This window comes from Zonotrichia albicollis, chromosome Z, assembly GCF_047830755.1.
Source record: "Zonotrichia albicollis isolate bZonAlb1 chromosome Z, bZonAlb1.hap1, whole genome shotgun sequence".
NCBI classification, from domain to species: domain Eukaryota; kingdom Metazoa; phylum Chordata; class Aves; order Passeriformes; family Passerellidae; genus Zonotrichia; species Zonotrichia albicollis.
In genome coordinates, this window is record NC_133860.1 from 71,647,448 (window position 1) to 71,668,054 (window position 20,607).

Below are 20,607 nucleotides of genomic sequence, written 5' to 3' on the forward strand. Positions count from 1 at the left end.
TTAAAAGACTGACTATCCTTCAATCAGATTGTGTCATTAGACACACCAAATACTACAAGTCTAAGTGTAAAATGTTTCATTTTCTTCACATATTCATGTGCTGTGATAAACTGTGAGATTCATAACTACCTACTCATTTCAACATGGTGTAAATTTCAATCTGTTCTTCATCAAATTAAGCAGGTTTAAATAAAATAATGAATCAATATTACATTCCATTTAGCAGTGATGGCCAAATACGACCTGTAAACGTAAGGAAGATCAATCCAATAATCATACTTCATTACCAGTAAGAGAGTTTCATTGAAACTTGAGTATGTAAACTCCTGAAAATTAAAAAGCAGGGGGTGGAGGAGGCGGTTTGGTGATTGCTAGGGTTCTGTGTGCATTTTTGTACCCACCGATGTATACTCAGTCATATACACACAAGGAAAAAAATATAATTCAATCCTTAACTGATTTTCAGTCCAGTTGACCTTTAAATCATTCTTGCACAGAATGAAAAGCTGTCCTTATAGAACTTCTTTGCTGTACCTTTAGTCACTGCAAAAGAATTTTTGTGGACTTGACCACTGACAAAAAGCTATATGCTAATTGACAATATTTAACTCGAGATCTAAATGCTAGACTATCTCTAGCCAACACAAGAAGTGAAGCATTTCTACCTCTGCACCCAAAAGACCTCCTCTGTGAGGCTGCGAACAATGAACAGAGAGCTGTTTAGACATCAAAAAATGAGATATACCATTGGTTTACAATGGTTCAAATGAAAAACACCAACTCTTTTCTCTCCTGTGGCTGCTTAACTCCTGCAGGGTTGAAAGGCAAGAATGTTTAATTTCCTAGCATATCAAACAACAGTAACATTTAAGCAGAACAGGAAAAGGGAGAAATAAGGCATTGGCAGGGGGAGGGGCATAGGGAAAGATATTTCAAACTTTCACACGAGCGTCAACATAACCACATTACACGCTTTAATTGCACCCACACTGTAATTACAGTAACATTAGAGATAATTGAACAGCAATAAGAAATAGCCTTCATTTTCATGTTATATACAGCAAGACTTTGCTAATTAAAAATTATTTTGAATACAATACAAACAGGAGTGTATTTTTAACCAGCACATACACTGGTTTTTAAGCAGCACATACACTCCATTTCAATGAGTTCTGTCACTTTTACATTAAGATAAATTGTACTTGTAAATGCAAGCAGTGTGTGCACAACAAATACAGAACATGACCAAATACAGACCAGCTCCTTCTGGCATACCAAAAATTTAAATGCCAACCCACAAGTGGATTTTTGTTATGCATGTGAGATCCCACTTTGAATGTTTTCCTTGCATTATCTTTCTCTTATGGAGCTGTTTTCTTGCAAATTCTCCTACAGATCACAAAGCCAATTTAGCAAGGTAATGCACAGTATGAGTTCTTCAGATGCAAGGGAACAACTATGCAATGTAAATTGCAAGCTGGCAAACATTGCTGGTACCAAACTGGACTGAGAGCAAATCTCACACTTGACATAGCAATGGAGCTATAATGCCTATAACATTAGAAGCAAAAACAGTATAATCTGAATTTAAACATCTATTCTTTAATGCTTCAATTTCCATATGCTTTTCATTCTGTAAATTTGAACTGTCTGAGATTATAATTTTCCTGTGATGTGCATCTGCCCAAAGCTCTTTGAGGTAAGAGAGGGCAAGCTCATTATTTCTAAATCTCAACCCTCTCTTGCTACTCATCAAACAGGTCTTTAGGAAAGCCATCACCTCCCTGTTAGCAGGTCAGATCAGGAGATATATTCCCATCAGTTTGCTGAGACTGTGGCAGACCACAGCAGATTTAAAGATTTACAACTCCTGCAACAACTTGTGTACATGTATCTCAGGACAGGGTGGTGGTGGCAGGAGAAGTACCAAGTGGCTTTTTGCTTAACAAATTTATTTGAAAGAGTACCAATATTAACATTTCAGTACTAAACAGAACTAAACAACTAACAACTGTTTAAAAAAGCAGGTGAAATTGCACATTTGATCTGCGAAAACTGGGAAGGATGAACTTTAGTAACGTGAAATATAAGATAACCCATGAGCTGTCTCCAGCCTAGGTGTAAAATCCCAAGACACCTCAACCAAACTTCCTTCCTTGCCTCCCAACCAGGTGTTTTCTAGAGACAATGCTCAGAAATCTTCGGAGCCAACCACAGCTTCATACCAATTTAGTAGAATCCACCCCACTCACCAAAGCTGATCCTCTTTAATATCATCCTAATCATTAAGAAGCTATGAACCAGCATTAGCCTTTTAAAGATAAAGCTTTGGAGTTTCTCTTGTTGGTAACTCTTCCTGAGCACAGAGAAGTGTGGTTTTAAAGTGGATAATTATGTCAGAAAAAAGCCTGAAAGCCAAGATTAGATATCTTTCAAGAAGTAAAGCATGCACAAAGCACTTCCAATGCATCTGTAGGAGAGCAGACCAACTCATCCACGGATTACAAAGACTGCAAGAATGTTTCTAGCACGATACCACAAAGAGCATGAGGAGTCCTAAAGCTAAGCACTCCTTCAATCTTCAAGCAAGAAGGAGGCTGTTAGGGCTGTCTGCTTCCAGTCATCTGCCCTTCAAATCTGCAACCGTGCAATAATCATAACCAATGGAAAATTATTTACTGTATGCATAATGAAGTGGGCAGGACAAAACTAGCTTGCAAAGTCTACACAGGCTCAGAAGGAAGTCAGAAGTACTGCATTGGGGCTCGCTGAAACCAGAGCAAACCATGGCAGGCAATGAAATCGTCAAAATCTACATCTCCTTGCTACTGAACATGATGCTACTACATGTCCATGTAACTGAAATGCAGAAATAAACAACACAATGGTTATAAAGATTTACAGAATGCCACAAAGACGAATCTGTTAAAGATCGAACAGAGTGCATTGTCCTTAAAAATATTCCCATTGTTCTGGACACAAAATTAACAAGAGTAGCACTATCCCCAAGTTCTCTCTATAACTGCATCAGGAGTACCAGGAAGACATTTACCAATGCAGACACCATTCCACTCAAGCCAGTCTAATAATAAAATCAGGAAAACATGCACAATTTCTGATACATACCTGCTCTATTAATCCTGTCAATTCTGTCCATGCTAGAAGCAGCGATTCTAATTCGAGGGCTACTCTGATTAGAGGATTCAGAGCCTCCATCAGCAAAGGAGTCTTCAAATGCAAAAAGTATTTCTTTCACACATTTGTGACAGATGTTGTGCTGGCAGGGAAGGATCAGTGGATGGGTAAACAATTCCTTGCAGGCTGGGCAGATAAGCTCTCTTTCAATACCCTTAATGGCAATCTTCATGATAGAAAGAGGGAGAAACAAGTCTAAGTGCAGGAAAACATGAGCCACCAAGACTTATGGCACTACTCTATGCCACCAAACCCCAGATCTGCAGAACAAATACACACAATTTTATCTGGTTTGAGGCACTTCTTTGGATAAAACAAATATCAATTAACATTTATGAAAGCACTGACAGCATTCATTTCAACTGAAGTGAACATTGCCACTAGGCAAACTCAGTTCATCTTTAGGTCATGTCTGCATTGCAGGGGAGGAAAGGAGGGGAGTAGTCTTAATTCCACTCAAGGACCTAGTGAAATGCAACCGAACGCAACCATACTTCTCAACAATAGCAGTCCATAAGCTTGCTCGTTGGCTTACGAAGAGGGAGAAGGGGGGTAAAAGGGAAATTAAGTGTCAGACTGGTTAAACAACAGGCTTTCGTGACGTGTAATTCACGTTTAAGGGCTGAAACTGTCTTGACTTCATTGGGGTAACAATTCTGAGTCAGGAACATTATTTATTTATTTATTTATTTATTCATTCATTCATTTATATGTTTATTTACGTCTTTTATCTGTCGCACAAAGAGCCGCCCGTGGGTAGGTGCGGCTCTTCAGCAGTTCCGCGACCCCCGCGGCCGCCCCCGGCAGCCGAGCCGCGGTGTCGGCAGCGCCCGCTCTCGGCCCGGCGCCCTCGGGCAGCGCTTCCCCTCCGCGCCCCGCGCCCGTCGGAGCTCCCCGCCAGCCCTGCCCGCCGTCCCGGCCGCGCCGACAGCCCCGCGGGGACGGGCGTGCCGGCGCACACGGCGGGGCACTGACGGGCTGAGGGACTGACGGGCAGGCACACACCCCACAGCCCCCCGCAGCACAGGAAGAGCAACGGCGCACCCCGCCCTGGCGGCCGCGCCCCGCCGGTTCCCCCCCGCGCTCACCGGGCTCTCCAGCCGATCGCTCTCCATCTCTGCACCGCTTCCTCCTCGTCCTCCTCCTGCGCCGGGGCGCCGTCAGCCCGGGCGGGCGCTCGGGACACGCAGGAACAGCGCCCGCGGCGGCGCCCGGCGCAAAATGGCGAGCGGAGGCAGCGGAGGCAGCGCGGGCGGGCGGGCGCGGGGCAGCGCGGGCGGGGCGGGGCGGGCGCGGCCGCTGCTGCCGCCGCAGAGCGGAGCTGTCCAGCCGGCCCCGCCGCCCGCGCCCCGCGGGACACCGCCGCTCTGCCCTGCTATTGTCCTGCTCCTTGTCCTTCGCCAGGCGGCGCCGGAAATGCCGCCCGTCCCGGCAGTGTTGAGGGCTCTCCCGCTCAGCCATTGATCACCCCCCGTGGTACCCGTGTGATTGAATCGCCGAGTCGTATCGCCCAATCGCTTGGGTTGGAAGGGACCTCGATGATCACAGAATCACAGTACCAACCAGGTTGGAAAAGACCTCTGCGGCCGTCGAATCCACTCTGTGTCCTAGAGCCATCATGTCAACTAGACCTTGATGCCAAGAGCTACATCCAGTCTTTCCTGAAATACCTTCACTACCTCCCTGAGCTTTGAAGAAATTCCCTCTCATGTCCAAGCTAAACTACTCCTGATGCAGCTTCAGACAGTGTCCTCTCAATCCAAACATCTATTTCCAATGCCCAGGACACCTTCCAGAATGGATGGCTCAAGCCTTCTTAAGCCTGGCCTTACTCCAGGGTTGTAGCACCAACAGCTACTCTGGGCAACCTATGCCAGTGTCTCATCACCCTCTCAGTGAAGAATTTCTTCCTAACATATAATCGAAACCTGCCCTCTCTAAGTTTAAATTCATTATGCCCTTTTACACTACTTGGCCATGTAATGACTCCCTCTCCCTCTTTTTCATAAGCCCCCTTTATGTACTGAAAGACCATAGTAAGGTCTCCATGGAACCTTCTCTTCTCCATGCTCAGTAGTGTCAACCCTGTCAGCCTGTCTTCACAGGAGAGGTGTTATAGTCCTCTGATCATTTTTGTGGCCCTCTTTTGGACTCACTCCAACAGATCTGTGTCTGTCTTGTGCTGAGAATCGCAGACCTGGATGCAGTAGTCCGGGTGGATAGAGTAAGGGCAGAGGAGAGGGGGATAATCTCCTCCCTCAGGCTGCTGGCCACACTTCTTTTGATGCAGACCAGGATACAATTGGCTCTCTGGGCTGCAAGTGCACACTGATGCCTGATATCCAACTTTTCATCCTGAGAACCCTCAAGTCCTTCTCCTCAGGGCTGCTCTCAATGACTCCTTCTCCCAGTCTGTCCTCGCATTTGGAATTGCCTCGGTCCAGGTGCAGCACTTGCACTTGCTGAACTTTGTAAGATTCTCATGGCCCCACTTCTCTGGTTTGTCCAGGTCCCCCTGGATGGCATCCCTTCCTTTTGTGTCAGTTGCCCTGCTCAGCTTTGTGCCATCTGCAGATTTGCTGAGGGTGCCCTGGATCTCACTGCCCATGTCATTAATAAAGATACTGAAGAGCGCCAGTCCCAACAGAGAGCCCGGAGGAAAACCACTCATCACTGGCCTTCACCTGCACACAGAGGCATTGACCACAGCTCTCTGGCCAATTCCTTATCCAGTGAAGAGTCCATCAATCAAATCCATGTCTCTCCGATTTGGAGATAAGTATGTCATGTGGGACTGTGTCAAAGACCTTACACAGATCATCTCTCGGTCTTGCCTTGTCAACTTTTGCAGTCACCCCATCACAGAAGGCAACCAGTTTGATCAGGCACAATTTCCCCTTTCTGAAGCTGTGCTGGCTGTCTCAGACCACCTCCTTGCTTTTCATGTGCATTAACATTTTTCCATGAGGACCTGTCCCATGATCTTCCCAGGCACCAAGGCAAGGCTCACAAGTCTGTAATTACCCAGACCTTCCTTCATCCCCTAATCAAAAACAGGTGTGGTGTTTCCCCTTTTCCTATCACTGGGGGCTTTGCCTGACTGCCCTGAGTTCTCAAATATCATGCAGGGGGCATGCACCAGGCAGGTTGTGTGGCAGCTAGGATGAAAAAGAGGTGAAGAAGTGGTTATGATGGCCAGCACCTTCTACCCTTCCCTTACAGCTCATTGCCATTGGAAAAGGGGTAGTAAATACCCTTTTCACCATCCACCAGAACAAACTAAAAATACTTTTAAATTTCCAGCGCTTTCAGGTTTTGGCAAGGGTGCACACACAACCATTGCAGTGGCAATAGTTAACATAGCTTAAGCTAAGGGAGAAAGAAGCAGTTAGAGAGCTTTGAGTGAAAGCATGCACTGTCCTCACATTACACAGGGGAAGGAGGTTTAGTTAATTAAAATACATGAACCCTGGATTATATGAATGATGAAAGGTTGCCAGTTTGACAAACACCAAATTTGACCTACTTGCTTATTTGAAGAAAAACATCAGGATAAGAAGTTCCCTTTTCCCCTGAAAACTACTTTTCATATGAGTCAATAAAACAAACACTGTTGACGTGCCTTGCTTGGACATTATTTACCACCTGGGTTTTGGGGCCTGGATGTGAAACTTGAACGGAAATTTACACTCACAAATCATGAAGACAGAGGTGATTTTTTACATCTCCAGTATAACAAAGAAGAACTTTCTACAGAAGACTTATAAAGATATTATTTAGCATTTACTTTAGTAACCAGTTTCATAAAAATACAGAGTGCTCTGGTTGAAATTATTCTGATAATGCCAGCAAATGTACAGTGTGTGTATTCAAACTGAAACATGTCACTTAACTGGGCGTGGGGAGAACAGGTTGGTAAGGTCATATGTTGTCAGCCTTCCAACTATGTTTTGAATACTGATTTGCAAGCCTCTGAATAAGGATATTATCTCTTACCTAACTCTGCTATTCCCCAGCTTCCCTGATTCCAGCTTTCCTTACCAGCAGGCTTACCAGTTTTTAATGAGCACTTGTCTGCACTAGCACGCTACCCACCACTGATTGTGGCAGATGCAGGGCCACACAAACAATCAGCCTCAGACGAGAACAAAGACTCCTGTGCTCTACAGCTGCCTTTGAAACAGTAGGATGAGCTTTTAACCATTCTGAGCTCCTGCCAAAGGTGGAGATGCCAGCACAGGTGGATGTTGCTAGTGCAGACAAACATGGAACACACATTTTCCCCTGGCCTCCTGAAGTCTTCAGGTGGACCAAAGTGCCAGCTACTGTTACTGCCAGGACTTGTGAATTATTCCTTGTTCAACCTCTTAACAGGTCGTTAAGGTATTATCTTGTTTGTGTACCTGTTTGCTCTGGCTTCAGGGTGGTTTAGAGCAAGATTTTAATCACCACCTCCATTGCATGGAAGAAAACGTCCTTGAAGGTCTCCAAAGGGCAAAACTCCCTCTTCTGCCCTCACACCTTTTTACTAGCCTTTTGATCCTCCCCAGCTTGGGACTACTAAATTTGCAGTGCCAAAATTCTCATTAGCTTCAAGTATTGGGAGGAAAAGCAACAGCTAGAAATGATGGATACATTAAAAAGATAAGAGCACAAACCAATGTCAGAAAAGACTCCTGTCCTTGGCTTCTGAAAAGGGGGTTAATAAGATCAGCATGACTACAGAAGTCAGGCTTATCTTTCTGCTTTGTTTCCAGCCAAAGATGTGCATCAATTGTACACCCATTCTGCTCACGAGGGACTCTTTTTGCCTGGAGTAATGCCTGGGTAGTGTTCAAGCAGCTCTACACATCCCTCAAAATTCAGCCCAGTTGCTTTGGCAGACAAGGCCGGACCAGGATTTACAGCAGGCCCTGCGCTCCCAAGACAGCAGAAGAAAACAGTAACTAGGATGGGTGGGCATTGGCATCCTCTTTTCCACCCTACCTCAAGTTAAATATGCTTGTTAATTAAATAATTGATATGCAGAAATCTCCCAAGTGCTCATTTGCATTGACTATTAAGATAGTTTGAAGAGGGATGCAGCACTGCTTTCCAACAAGCTGTAAAAATCCTACACTTGTTAAACAGTGTAGCTGGAGTCTTACTGCAGGAAAATACACAAGCCTGTCCCAAAGCACCAGAAAGGTTCTGCCAACACCTCCACTGCCCTCATAAGGTCCTCAAACCAAAGCTTTTCAAGACATTTTAATGCTGATTTTGCAACCACAGCTTGAGACTGAATCCGTTTCCTGCTGGTCTGCCTTCCTCTGACTGAAAATATTATTGGAGCCAGTGCATCACAGTGGAGATATGCAGGATGAGAACAGAATTTTTCCTGAGCTAGTATGACTGACTGTCCTGACACACAAACACTTTTCTCCCTGTGCAATGTGTTTTCTTCCAGGAGGAATTCAGAGGGGTGTTAGCCCTCATTCCACACTCTGTAAATTGTCGGCAATGCAATTTGCTTCTCTGCTTACTTCTCTTCTCCTGAACAGCTGAACCTAATGAAGATGACTTTTACCCACAGGTTTCTTCCAGTCATGCAGGCTAAAAAATAAGGCAGCAATAAGGCAGGAATTTATGCTGCCTCAGAGAAATGTGTCTGTTTTGGCTCAGGAATAGAGGCTCAGTTTTGTCTTCACAACGGCTGCCCTTCAACTGTGTGACTTTGAAGAGCTAGTGTGGATCTGTAGACCTTGGGTGTTTCCAAGTGAACATAACTATGGCCAGAGTATCTTATCATAAAACAAAAATGTCCTAATCCCTTGGTTCAGGGTTGTTTGTCTTCTCTGCACAGAAGGTCCATCATCCTGAAGGCTGGAGAGGTTTCCTAACAGATCCCATAACCTGATCAGCAGGACTGGGCAAGTTCAGGAGGTCCCATATGCCACTGCTTTGCAGAGAGGACTGAGTAATAAAGACTGCACTCATTGAACTGCCAGTACACTGGGTCTGCAATTAGCTTTGGGTAGGATTTGTAGCTAGCATGTTTCAAAGTGTACGAAACTGGTTCAGTGTGTCTTTACTTTTTAACAGAGTGCCAAATACACAGCACTCTGCTTCAGTTCCATGATGCCTGGAAAACAGAAAAGGATCCAAGGACCAACTACACACAATAGTTCCACACAGAGGACTCTGCTCTTTCCCTTCAAATCTTGCAATCACTTGCCAAGCAATGGAAGAATTCTAATGAAAAAGCTTTCCAAAAATACAATACATTAAAATCAAAATATCTCCCAGCTCTAAATTTAGAGACAGTCCTACCTAAAAAGATATTATTACTGTTTAGCAGAAAGACAATGTAAGGTTATTTTGAAAAGGATTTAGAATATAAACTATTTACATGAAAAAAAATAATATAAGAAATCAGTCACGGACTCAGTTTCTGATACTATAAAGATGCGACACAATAAATAGTACAGTACACGTGGAGCACATGGGGAGCTTCTCTCCTTTGCTTCAGACTTTGGATATCCCTGTCACAGAAGACAGGGAAAAAGCTGGCAGGGAAAAAGACAGAAGAAAAAGCCAGCAGCTCACTCCTGCCATGTCACATCCCATGTGCTTCTAGGTGCTTCAGGAAAACTGTTGGAGTGATGAGGACATGTCTAAGATGTGGAAACCCACCTCTGTCACACAGGCTGACTAACCCAGCCAAGTAACTGATTGAAAGCTGTGAAGACAGGCAAATTGGATTTTAACTGCTCTTGACTGGTTAGATCTCCATCTCAGACCCCCCTGAAGTATCTAACTTAATGCTGCTGCCTGACACTGAACTCCAAGTTATCTCCACATATTCTCTTAACCAGAGTCACTTGTTTGTGCAAATGCCCCTCACAATAGACACATATTCTGGCATGCTTTTGAATACTCTGTAAAAGAAAGAAAATTGCTGTTAGAGGAGAATTCTCCTCACAGGGGCCCAAACCCCAAAGAAGCACTTTCCTGCACATAAGCAAGAAATATGCAAAGCCTTATCTTCTTTCACATGTGGAGCAGAGCTCCAGTTTGGCTGATGAGGCAGCCCAGAGCCACCTGCCAGCCACCACTAACAAATGTTTCATTTCTCCTCTCTGGCTCCTCACTGTGATTTCAGTTTGAACCTCTGTATAGCTGTATCCCTTTTTGTCACCTGGACAAAAGGTAAAATGCTACCACAAGAGAATTTTACATTAGTCATTACATGAAACCAGGCAGAAGGCAGGGACAGAAATCAGTGTCACCTACAGGTTTCAGGTAGAGAGCATGCACAACTTAAAATGCTCTTAAAATGATTTTTATGTATTTCTCATGCTCATAAGTTATGGGGCTTAGAGCTTGTTTCCAGTAGTATCTATTTCTCTAAATGCTTTTTCTGGAAAATAGCTTTTAAAGCTGTTTCCTTTAAACAACAAACTGTTGGTTTCTGCACACCATGTGGAGTGTAGAAAAAGATGGTAAAACAAAGCAAACAAGTGAGGACCTTGATTAAAAAATAGAGCATGTTGTTAGCTTCCATCTGAAACTCCCGATGGTTTATATCAGCTTATTGATTGTATTCTGCTTATAGAAAAATGCTCAAAAATGGTTTTACGGAACAGATGGCAAGCATTGGTATCATTTAGGCCATCAGATATGATTTTTTTTTACAAGATCTAAAAATTCTCTGGAGTTAATACTACGAGATAATCCCATGCATTTCTAAAGAAGAAAACATACACCTATGAAAGTAAACCCATTTGAATTGGAGTTTGGGTGAATAGCTGGGGTAGGAGTGAGTGTATTTTGTCAACTGCAAAAGTAAACTTAACAGAGAATAATTTGGGAGAGGGTGGGGAAGAGGCAGGGTTGGAAGAAGCCTGAGACCATTTCTGGAACGACATATCATTTTGAGAGAGATGAGTGTCCTTGCTGTGGTTTGAACTGAGATTTCAGAGTCCTGAAAGAAGGTCATACAATGTCTTTCTGCACCAGTGCCTCTGATACAAAACGCAGTTAGTTGTTAATCTGTCTCTCAGGGGTATTTTGGAGTTCTCAGATGCTACTGTGACATTTGTGACAGGTGCCACGGAGGCCCAGAATATCTCAGAGAGTATTGTAGTGAGCCTAAACAGATGTTGTGAATATATGGATTGCACAAGGAGTGTCTTGTTGGAACTAAAAGTGCTACATGCTTTCTGTTCTAGGTACTATGTGCAAGTTGTATGTATGAAGGGGAGTCACAGGAGAATAATGAGTACAGATCATTAAAAGGGATAACAGGTTTTTGAAGTGACATTCCCCCGGGGAAAAGTGATATATAATGATTTGCCCTGTTTGAGAGGTCTGAGGGAGGTTGCCAGCTGAGTGGAAAACCAGCATGCTTGCCAAAAGGGGTCATGTGCCCAGGATTCAAGAGCTGATGCACCGTACTGCAGGGACTCTGTGCACTGAGACTGAGTGTGCAAGTGTAAAGTATTCTTATTGTGTCCTGATTTTCTAATGGATCTTTGTTCAGTGAAAGCCAGATGCTTAGCAGTTAACTCAGAGAATGTTAATGCTTCCAGGCTTTATTGGAAAAGCTTTATTGATGGGGGGAAGTGGGAACAGGAAGACTGGAGTGCTGAAACCTCTAAGCAGCAATACCCTGACCCCAAGCAAATACAGTTTAGCATGCAGAAGAGTCCTTTTGCTGGCATGATTTATGTCATCTGAGAAAGCAGTTTAATTATCCCAGCAGAATACCTCCAAGCTGCTGGATAACATCAATAAATTACAAAGAGGCTGTAATCTAAAACCCCAGTCTGAAGGTTCAAAAAATGCAAAAGGAAAATGTGGAGAGCAAAAGGTCTCAGAGCAGGGAGCTGGAGAAGCTCCAACAGTGACTACCACCATGGGAAGTCTGTGGGAGTCACACAACTGATCTTGCTCCCCTTTTCTTCACGTACATGGAGTGTCTGTGATGATGGGACTTGGCAATGTCATTGTCTGTGTATAAACAACAGCACTGTTTGTAATAAACATGCATATTTCACACTACTGTGCCAACTCTGCTGTCTATCGAGCCATATGCTCTTGCAGAGGGTGTCTGAATTAAGTACAAACTGCTTAACTGTGGAGTAAGGGACAGATGTAGCACTGTCCCATTGCAGGGACATTTCAGGCACAAGGCGTTCCTGGCCTGAAACACTTCATGATTTTCTTTGGTGTGTAAAATGGACAGAACAAGACTGAATTTTCCTTTTCATGATTATGCTCAGGAAAGGAGAAGCAGAAAATCACCCAGGAAACTCCTCATTCACCTGCTCTAAAGGTTGTTCCAGAACTTCTAGAAGAGGGAGTGGAGGAGAGGGAGAGGGAGAAGGATGTGCACAAAGACCCGGCTGTGAAGGCAGCCTTTGGAGATATGCTGGAAAGCCATCAGGATGAGTCTGGAATAAGCAATATTTCTGATAGCATAATTGTTTGCCACAATTATTCTTAAGTTTAAAAATAATTGCAGCAAACAATAATTAAACTATAGTTTAAACTTGTGGCTGCTTCATTTTTTGAAAAAAAAACAACCACTGTGCCTGAATCTTTGGTGCTCCCTAGTTTTCACACATATCAGCATCTCAACAGTACAAGAAGTTGCACTCATATCATCATCTTGGCAGTACAAGAAGTTGCACACATATCAGCATCTCAACAGTACAAGAAGTTGCACACATATCAGCATCTCAACAGTACAAGAATTTGGATTTCCTCTTTTTTCTTTCTTTTTATTTTTTTTTTTCCTACGAAATGCGTGCACAAGTTTTCCTCAAAATACGTGCCAGCTCTGAATCGGAGCCCGGGGAAGGCAGCTCTCTCTGCAGCGTTGCCCGCAGGCGGTGGCCAGCAGCAGCATCAGCATCCCCCCGGGCAGGCGCATCCCATCCCGCTGGAGCGGGGCATTCCCCGCGCACGGAGCAGGAGCGCGGCTGGGACGCGACAGATGCGCGCCCGGCTGGGCTGGGCTGGGCTGGGCTGGGCTGGGGGACACTTCGCGTGGAAATTGTTTTTCAACATTTTCACCCCGTAGCCTCGGAAGTGTGTGACAAATATTAGCCGAGCCTCCAGAGTACCTTAGCTGTACAGACGAGTCATTCCTCCCCCGACATTCCCCTGAAAACCCGACAAACCCCTGGCGAAGGGAGCGGTCTCTCCCCCGGGCTCTGCCCGCCCGCCCCGCGCTGTCCCGGTACCTTGTCCCGCCGCAGCAGCTCCAGGATGTAGCCGAACCGGGCGCTGTCCGCGGCCGCCTCCATGGCCCCGGGATCGCTCCCGGGCCGCCCCTGCGCTCCCTTGGTGCCCGGCTCCGGTGCCGGGCGCTCCGCGGAAGGGCCGCCCCGGCGCCGCGGATGCTCTGCCCGCCCACCCGCGCACGGGACTCGGGATGCTGCCGAGAACGCCTCATCCCGGAGCGTCCGGCAGGGTTGGCGGCTGGCACCGCCTCTGCCCAGGTGCGGGCGCTGTGCCAAAGTGCACAAAGTTGCACCTGCTGGAGGTCTCGTCCAAACCGAGTGAGGCTGCATCAGTCACCGAGACTGTGGCGCTGGGCTGGTGGCTGTGCATGCCGCACAGGGCAACACCCGAGGCGGGCATGCCTCCTTTCAAAGCAAAGGCTTAGAGGATGTATGCTGAGGAACAGAATGATGCATTTGTACTCAGGGTCCACCTGGCTTTCTTAACTTCTAAGCTTTTGTTTAAATGACAAATCGTGTCTCAAAAGAGAACACCTACTAATGTGCATAATTGCATAGATGATCTCTCTCGTGTGTTTGCACTCTACTGGTGATGGGTTTGTGGGGTAACCCAAACAGGAAGAAATCTTCCTGTCAGCTCTTTTCTTCATCCCAGGCCTGATGAAGCTTTTAGGGATGAGATGGATACAACATGCCTGTATACAACTGTGGCAGAAAAACTGGTCCCAGCAACCCAAGTACCATCCTCTTCTTGATGAAAGCAACCATCAGTCCCACTGAAATGTTCACACCAGGCATGAGGATCAGCTATCAGGCGAGGGAGGCCCTGCACAACCACCCAGACACAGTGGGCAAGGGGGCTCCACAGCTTAACAGCTGGGGAATGGTGTTTGACACGTGGCAGACATCACATTTCTGCTCCGTGCCTGTCCCCACTCCATGCCTTATATACACCTTCCTTCTGGTGGAGGAACTGCAGCTCGCTTCAGCCAGCAGTGGCTCATTCCTTCCTGTTCTGGTGTCAAACTTCCCCAAACACAAAGGTCCCAGCTGCCTGCAAGACCTGGGGGAGAAGCACAGGTGAATGGCCAGCCCAGTGCTGTCTCACCAGTCCCCTTCCAAGCTGAGGGGTGGAAGGTGACAAGCCTTTCTTACGCTGTAGCTATCAGGTATCCCATGGAGTACATCACCCCTGTGTGGTGAAAACACACCAAAGAGTATTTTATAACAGTATAATGTATCCCCTCAGAGGCTGCATTTCCTAAGATATTGATATAGTAGTAATGTTATCTCAAATTCTCTCTACAGGTTACTCACTGAAATAGTATATCCTTCCTTTCTCAGGAAACGGGACTCATGAATAGCTTGAGACTTTTCTGTTAATAGATATAGCACAATTATGTCTATCAAATTACTCATTATTCAAATAGCTCATTATTATGATATAGACAGGCTTTCATTGCACTTCTTGCTTTTGTGCAAACAGCCCAGGAATAAACAATAGGCAGTGGCACTGGGGACAGTCAGATGTCATCGCCCACACAGCTGAGCAGTCCTCCATATATAATTGAATTCAGTGTGAGATATTTTGCTTCCTGGTTTGATTTCAGCTCACCAAATGGCAGTCATGTAGGAAGTTTTCACTACTCTAATTTCTTTGTCTCAGTGTGGAGTGCTGGTAGAGGGCAGGGCCGGCTGAGGCTGGGACAAGGGGCTGCCTAAAGAGTACCTTGCTTCTCCCAAGCTGCTCCAGCCCAGCAGCCGTCTGCAGCAATCCATGCTAGCCCCAGCAGCACTCCTGCCTCATGGAAGGCTGTACCACAATATCAGAGCGAATCTCCAAACCATAACCAGCACCAAGAGCAAACATACCTTTGACCCTACAGCTCCTTAATGACAGGCTGTGTGAAAAGCCGAGGAATTTACAGCCCTTTGAGCTCCGCAGCACAAGCTGTTCACTCCCTGGAATGCTTTCTGCGGAAGGCATGCCTGCACTGGGCCTCACTGCAGCTTTGTCATCTCTTGGTCAAGCAACCCCCAACAGCCACCAGCCAAAGAGTGTGAGACAAGAGCATCCTCCTGTGCATGCACCACGGATCTGCTCCAAATCAGAGCTCTGTCTGGTGTTCTTCAGCCACCAACCACACCAGTACTGTGAACTGTGTGCTCTGAATTTCTGGCTGCTGTCTCATGATTGTTTTTCTTTGACAGTTGGGTTTGGATTGTGTGCCTTTTTCTCTATTTCTGCCAAACCTTGTAGTTTATGGCCAGCCTGGGCTGCAATTCAAGGACTTAGGACAAAAAAAAGGACGATTCCTTGTCCCCCTTCCTTCACCTCCTCGTGTCCCACTTCCATAAATTGATAAATGTAAATGTAAATGTAAAGAGATGTAAATGTAGCTCAAGTCATGAAATCAGCCAGGGTAAAAAGGATACAGGAGAAGGTGGAAGAAGCTGATGGTTCTTTCATGATCTCTTCCTGGAGTGGTTTTGTTTCAGGATTAGCTCTATTAGCCCTCCAGGTTCAGATGGCTGCCAGTGATAGTTAAGCATGAGGAAGCCACAAACCACTTTTGCATTGATTTCACAGCTTCAGCAATGGCATCCTCCCAAGCAGCTCTAGCCAGGATGATCCTGGCCCCTGCATGACAGGGAACTCTGCCATCAGGCCTGCAGAAAAGTGTTTTTTCTGCAAGTCCAGCAAGCCTGAGCAGAGCCCTGTGGACAGTTCAGCGTCGTTTACACAAGCTCTCTCCATATATCCAGACTAGCTAGGAATTTGGGACTATCTTCTGCAGAAGATAACGATTTCTGTAGCCATTCTGAGGGCCCCTGTTTACTTCTCCTTGGATACCAGACAGCTTGTGCCAGCCTTTGCCTTGAGTGGCAGAAGGCTGACAGGGGAATGCACACTTGGAAGGCTGCAGACAGATGGGGAAGCTTCAAGTTGCAGCTGGTGGCCCAGGGGCTTTCACTCCTCTTGGAAACTGATGGCTGTGTTTTACACAACCTTTACTGAGGTGGGCTGTATGTTGAAAATAGCTGGGAGCTCCTCACCTGTTCCACATAAATACAAGATATGAAATTGCTTTTCATGCTTTTCCTTCTTTTGTTTTGTGTTCTACATTGGTTCCTTTCTAAGGAATCAGGATCAAATCAAGCCTTCTGTTGTCATGAAATTACCTAAGAGTACATCATATTATGTTAAAGTGAAACATACATAATCATATTTGTTTTCTGTTACTTAAACTTGAAGCAGGTCTCCAAAAATAATAAGGATACCAGTCAGATTACCAAATTATATAAACTATTCGGTATAATTTTGTATCTGTGGAAAAACTGGTCCTGAATTTTAATCCTGAAATGCCATGCAGCACAAGGTTCTGTTGTGGCATGTTGGTACACAAATGAAAACACAAAGGAAATTTGTGTTTCCTGACCTGTGAATTATGTTGATTCTCCCAGGACAATGATGACAGCTCTAGATTTTCTCTTTGATCTCCTTCTCTGTCTTAGTTGAATTCTAAACTAAATCTGAATGGTAAAGCTCGCTCAGATGCTTTTGTCTTTCTGTTCCCCTAGGACTGTGAGGTATTTTCCCATTTCCATGGCACAGGGAATCCAGCCAAGCACACACCCTCAGTAGCTGTCTAGCACCATGGGGAGGTTGGTCTTCTCCCACTGTGCTCCTGTAAATACACTTGAACTTGTTGGCCAGCACCACCTGAGGAAATCAGCTTAAAGGGTGTTTGAAACCAGTTGCAGGTGGTATGGTTAAGGGCTAGCTAAATAATTCAGTATTAAGGAGAGAAAGAGCAGTTCCATTGTATAGGATGCAGGGATCTGTGTAGATGTACTTTCATCTCAGACAACTCCTATGTCACTGAACAATGGAGATGCAAGAAAGGGGATGTTAAAGATCACTAGTGGAAAACTGTGCCAGTGTTTGGCATGAAATGCTTCACTGTTGAATTGTACATGTGAGCAAACATTTGAAATCACGGAAGAAACACCTCTGAAAGGAGAGTGTGTCTCTGGTAAAGACTGTGACCTGCTTTTATTCTCTGAGGCCTGCATCCTGCTTGAGTAATATGAAAGAGAATCCATGTGAATAGTTTATGAATTTTATATAAACTCCTTCCTTCTGCAGGGAGTGATGTAGATGTGAACTGTCACTGGCAGAAGAAAATTGTCATGGAACAGATGAGACCTTATGTTAACTGGAAAGGTGTTGCAAGCAGGACAAATGAGACCAAACTATTTCAAAGAGCAGAGTACTTGCATGCAAACCTAAACCTCTCCCCACAATAAATCCCATCTCTAGTTTTTTTAGGCACCACAGGGGCATTTTTTTCTGCCATTTTTTTCCCACCTGTGCTGCTCTCAGGTAAACAGAGAAGCAAAAGTTTCCAAAGCAGTCAGAAAACTGTTTCTGCATCTTTTCCACATTTTAACTGATGTTGTTTACAAGGTGGCCAACTCCTGCACCTTCACCCCAACAACCATGTTAACGAACTCCACTCAGGACCCAGATTTAGCCTGGGATCCCCAGATCTCTCATATGATGCAGCTGCCAAATCACATCTTCACTTTCTTCTGGAGAGTTTGATTTTTACCCTTTCAATGTCTCTAAACTTCCTTAGTAATCTTGTTTTTATCCCTGATCATCACAGACCAAAATAGGGTTTTATTTATTTTCATGTACTTTAATAGAAAACAGCAAAAACATGAAGGTCACTAAACACATAGGGCTTAATATGGCAATAAACAACATGAGATACTGAAGCAGTGGCTAACATAACCCACTTGGTTGGTAATGGCCAGAAGAAAGATTCTCACCCTTTGCCTGTACCTCTCGTTTCTCTTCTGGCTGTAAGTCTTTGGCAAATGTAATAAAATTAAAAAGTGAATTCCAAATCCATGATCTACTGGAGCCAAATAATTTGTTCTACTGTGCTCAAACCTTTTTGACACTGGAGATACCTATCCCTAGGCTTTTTTTCTTACTCCCTTTAATGACCTCTGTTCAAGTTCTATTAATATATTCATTCAGTATTTTTGAGACACAAGCAGACAAAATAAAGTACAGAGAGAAAACTGCATCTGCACTGTTTGAAAAATTATCTTTATGTATTATTTCGTCCTAGCCTGTCCCATGTGACACTAGAAGAGTATCACATGCCCCTGGGAACAAGCTCATTTAAAAAATATGGGTTAAGTATGTAGACCACTATTAATATTGAATGTATTGAGTATGTTATTAGATATTTATGAGGAATAAAGTACATAATTATGCATACCATGAATATATCATGTAATTGCCATTTTTTGTTGCAACTACTGTTAATCAAGTTTGACAATACAAAGAGAATTTGGGCTATCTAAAGTTTTAACAAATATTAATTGAGCAAAAAACAGCAAGCTTAAGTCTATTAATTTACTGACTCTATTCAGTTACTTAAAACAATGTGTCTAATGAAGAAATCAGAGACATGCAAATCAGAGAAAGATAAGGGAAAGATGATCACTGCTGAGATCTGCATGCAAATGCATGTATGTTTTAGTAATGTTGTCATGTGTGTTTTAGTAATTTTGTGTGTTTTTCAAAAGGGGCAGGTCTGTAATTGTGAAGGCTCTGAAGAATGAAGCACAGACATGAAAGCCTTTTAGACTCAGCTGGCCTTCAGAGACTATTACACCCTTCTACAAGGCCTGTCCAGTTCATGCCTTCAAGATTTAAGTGTGCCAGCTGGGCTCCTACACTTTTCTTTCAGCTTAACTACACCAGGATTAGGTTTGAATTAACTTTCCTTTTTCAAAGTGGCATGCTGTGCTCCTACTGAAATTCATCGTCTGCATTTACCCATGGGTTAATGAAGTCTTTAATCCCCTCTGAAGGTGGATTAAGTTCCCTGCAGACTGGCTGTGCACAGAGCAAGGCGGGTGCAGGCCCTGCTGTGCCCGAGGGTGCTGTGTGACCCTCCTGTGTCACCAGAGCGAGCCTGCCCCTTCACCTGTGCGCCCGCTGGGTATCTGAGGCTCTCCAGAGCCCCCACTGCACCTCAGTGGCTCCATTTAACACCAGTACCCAGCTGGGATCAGCATTTAGGAGTAGCTGCCTGCAGGAGTAGTGACTCTGCTGCCTCTGGGCAGGCCGCACTGCACTGCTGAGCCTCCTTCTGACAGCCTCCAAGGCTGACAAAGGCACTGGTGACCTGTCAAAGAACAAGTGGCTCAGACAAAGTTGGCTTATGTATATAAAGGGGTGTGCATCACAGAGCAAAAGGTCAGAAATGTCACTTGGGGGACTTTGTCTGGAGTCACTGCAAAGAGAATTGCTCCTTTTAGTGCTAATAAAAAGCCAGGGGTGGAGTACAGTGACACTCCTACTCCCTGGTCCCGTTGTGTGGAGTGTGGGGCATAAATTTTTTCCTGGTCAGCCGTATTTGGGGTCCAAACCCCCAAATCATGGCTCTGCCTGGTTCCCCTTGTGAGCTGCTCTGCAAGCAAAGCATCATGAGGTGCAGAGCCAGGCAGAGAGCCGTGGCTCCAGGCGCTGTCCCACAGATACCACTGAGCAAAGCGAGCTGTTGTCAGCCTTGCTGGATCTCATGGGTCACAGGCTGCAGCAGCACAGTCTCCCATGATGAGTCCCTGCCATGGGCCCACAAGCACTTACACACTCTTCTAGAGTTTCTAGGAAATGAAATCTCCCTGGATTCCCATGAAAATTTCTTTTCGTTCCTTTGACTTCTCCGATTGCTTGACAAGTACAGCAGTTCTCATCAGGCCTCCCTGACGCAGCAGCCTAACTGGGCAGAACAGGCTTCCCTCCAATTCAGTTACAGCACACTAAATCCACAGAGGCACACCAGCCTTGCCCTGCTGTGGAAAGTCAATGCATGTTAGTGTGCTAAGAGTGACCCCTCTCAGTCCCCTCCCCAAATAACTTGTCAGGCAAGGATTTCAAAGATGTTAAAGATAGACAAACTCATACTAGTTTGGAATATTGTATTATTTATTACAATTTTACTGCATTTATGTTGAACTGCATTTATGTTACACACTGAGGTGTGTAAAATGTTGGCAACATTTGAGCCTGGCTTAATTTTTTTTACCATTACTTTAAAGCAAACAAGAAAAATCTGTTCCTGAGTGACAGCAGTAGACGAGCAGAAGCGCT

General features: G+C 44.9%; 1 protein-coding gene across 4 annotated transcripts in view; it reads right to left on the reverse strand.

Annotated features, from left to right (window-relative positions):
* TRIM36 (tripartite motif containing 36) overlaps window positions 1–13,578 on the reverse strand; it is a 35,156-nt gene extending 21,578 nt beyond the window's left edge. The window contains exons 1-3 of one of the 4 annotated variants that reach the window (XM_026797117.2): window positions 4,284–4,708; window positions 3,127–3,361; window positions 666–695 (exon numbers count right to left, since the gene is read on the reverse strand). In XM_026797117.2, coding sequence (XP_026652918.1) covers window positions 666–695; window positions 3,127–3,361; window positions 4,284–4,310 — 292 coding nt within the window. In that variant the 5' untranslated portion in view covers window positions 4,311–4,708. Of the gene's footprint in view, window positions 1–665; window positions 696–3,126; window positions 3,362–4,283; window positions 4,709–13,424 lie in introns of those variants that run through there. The other 3 variants (XM_074532610.1, XM_074532611.1, XM_074532613.1) reach the window with 3 other exon arrangements.
* Window positions 13,579–20,607: the final 7,029 nt, after the last annotated feature.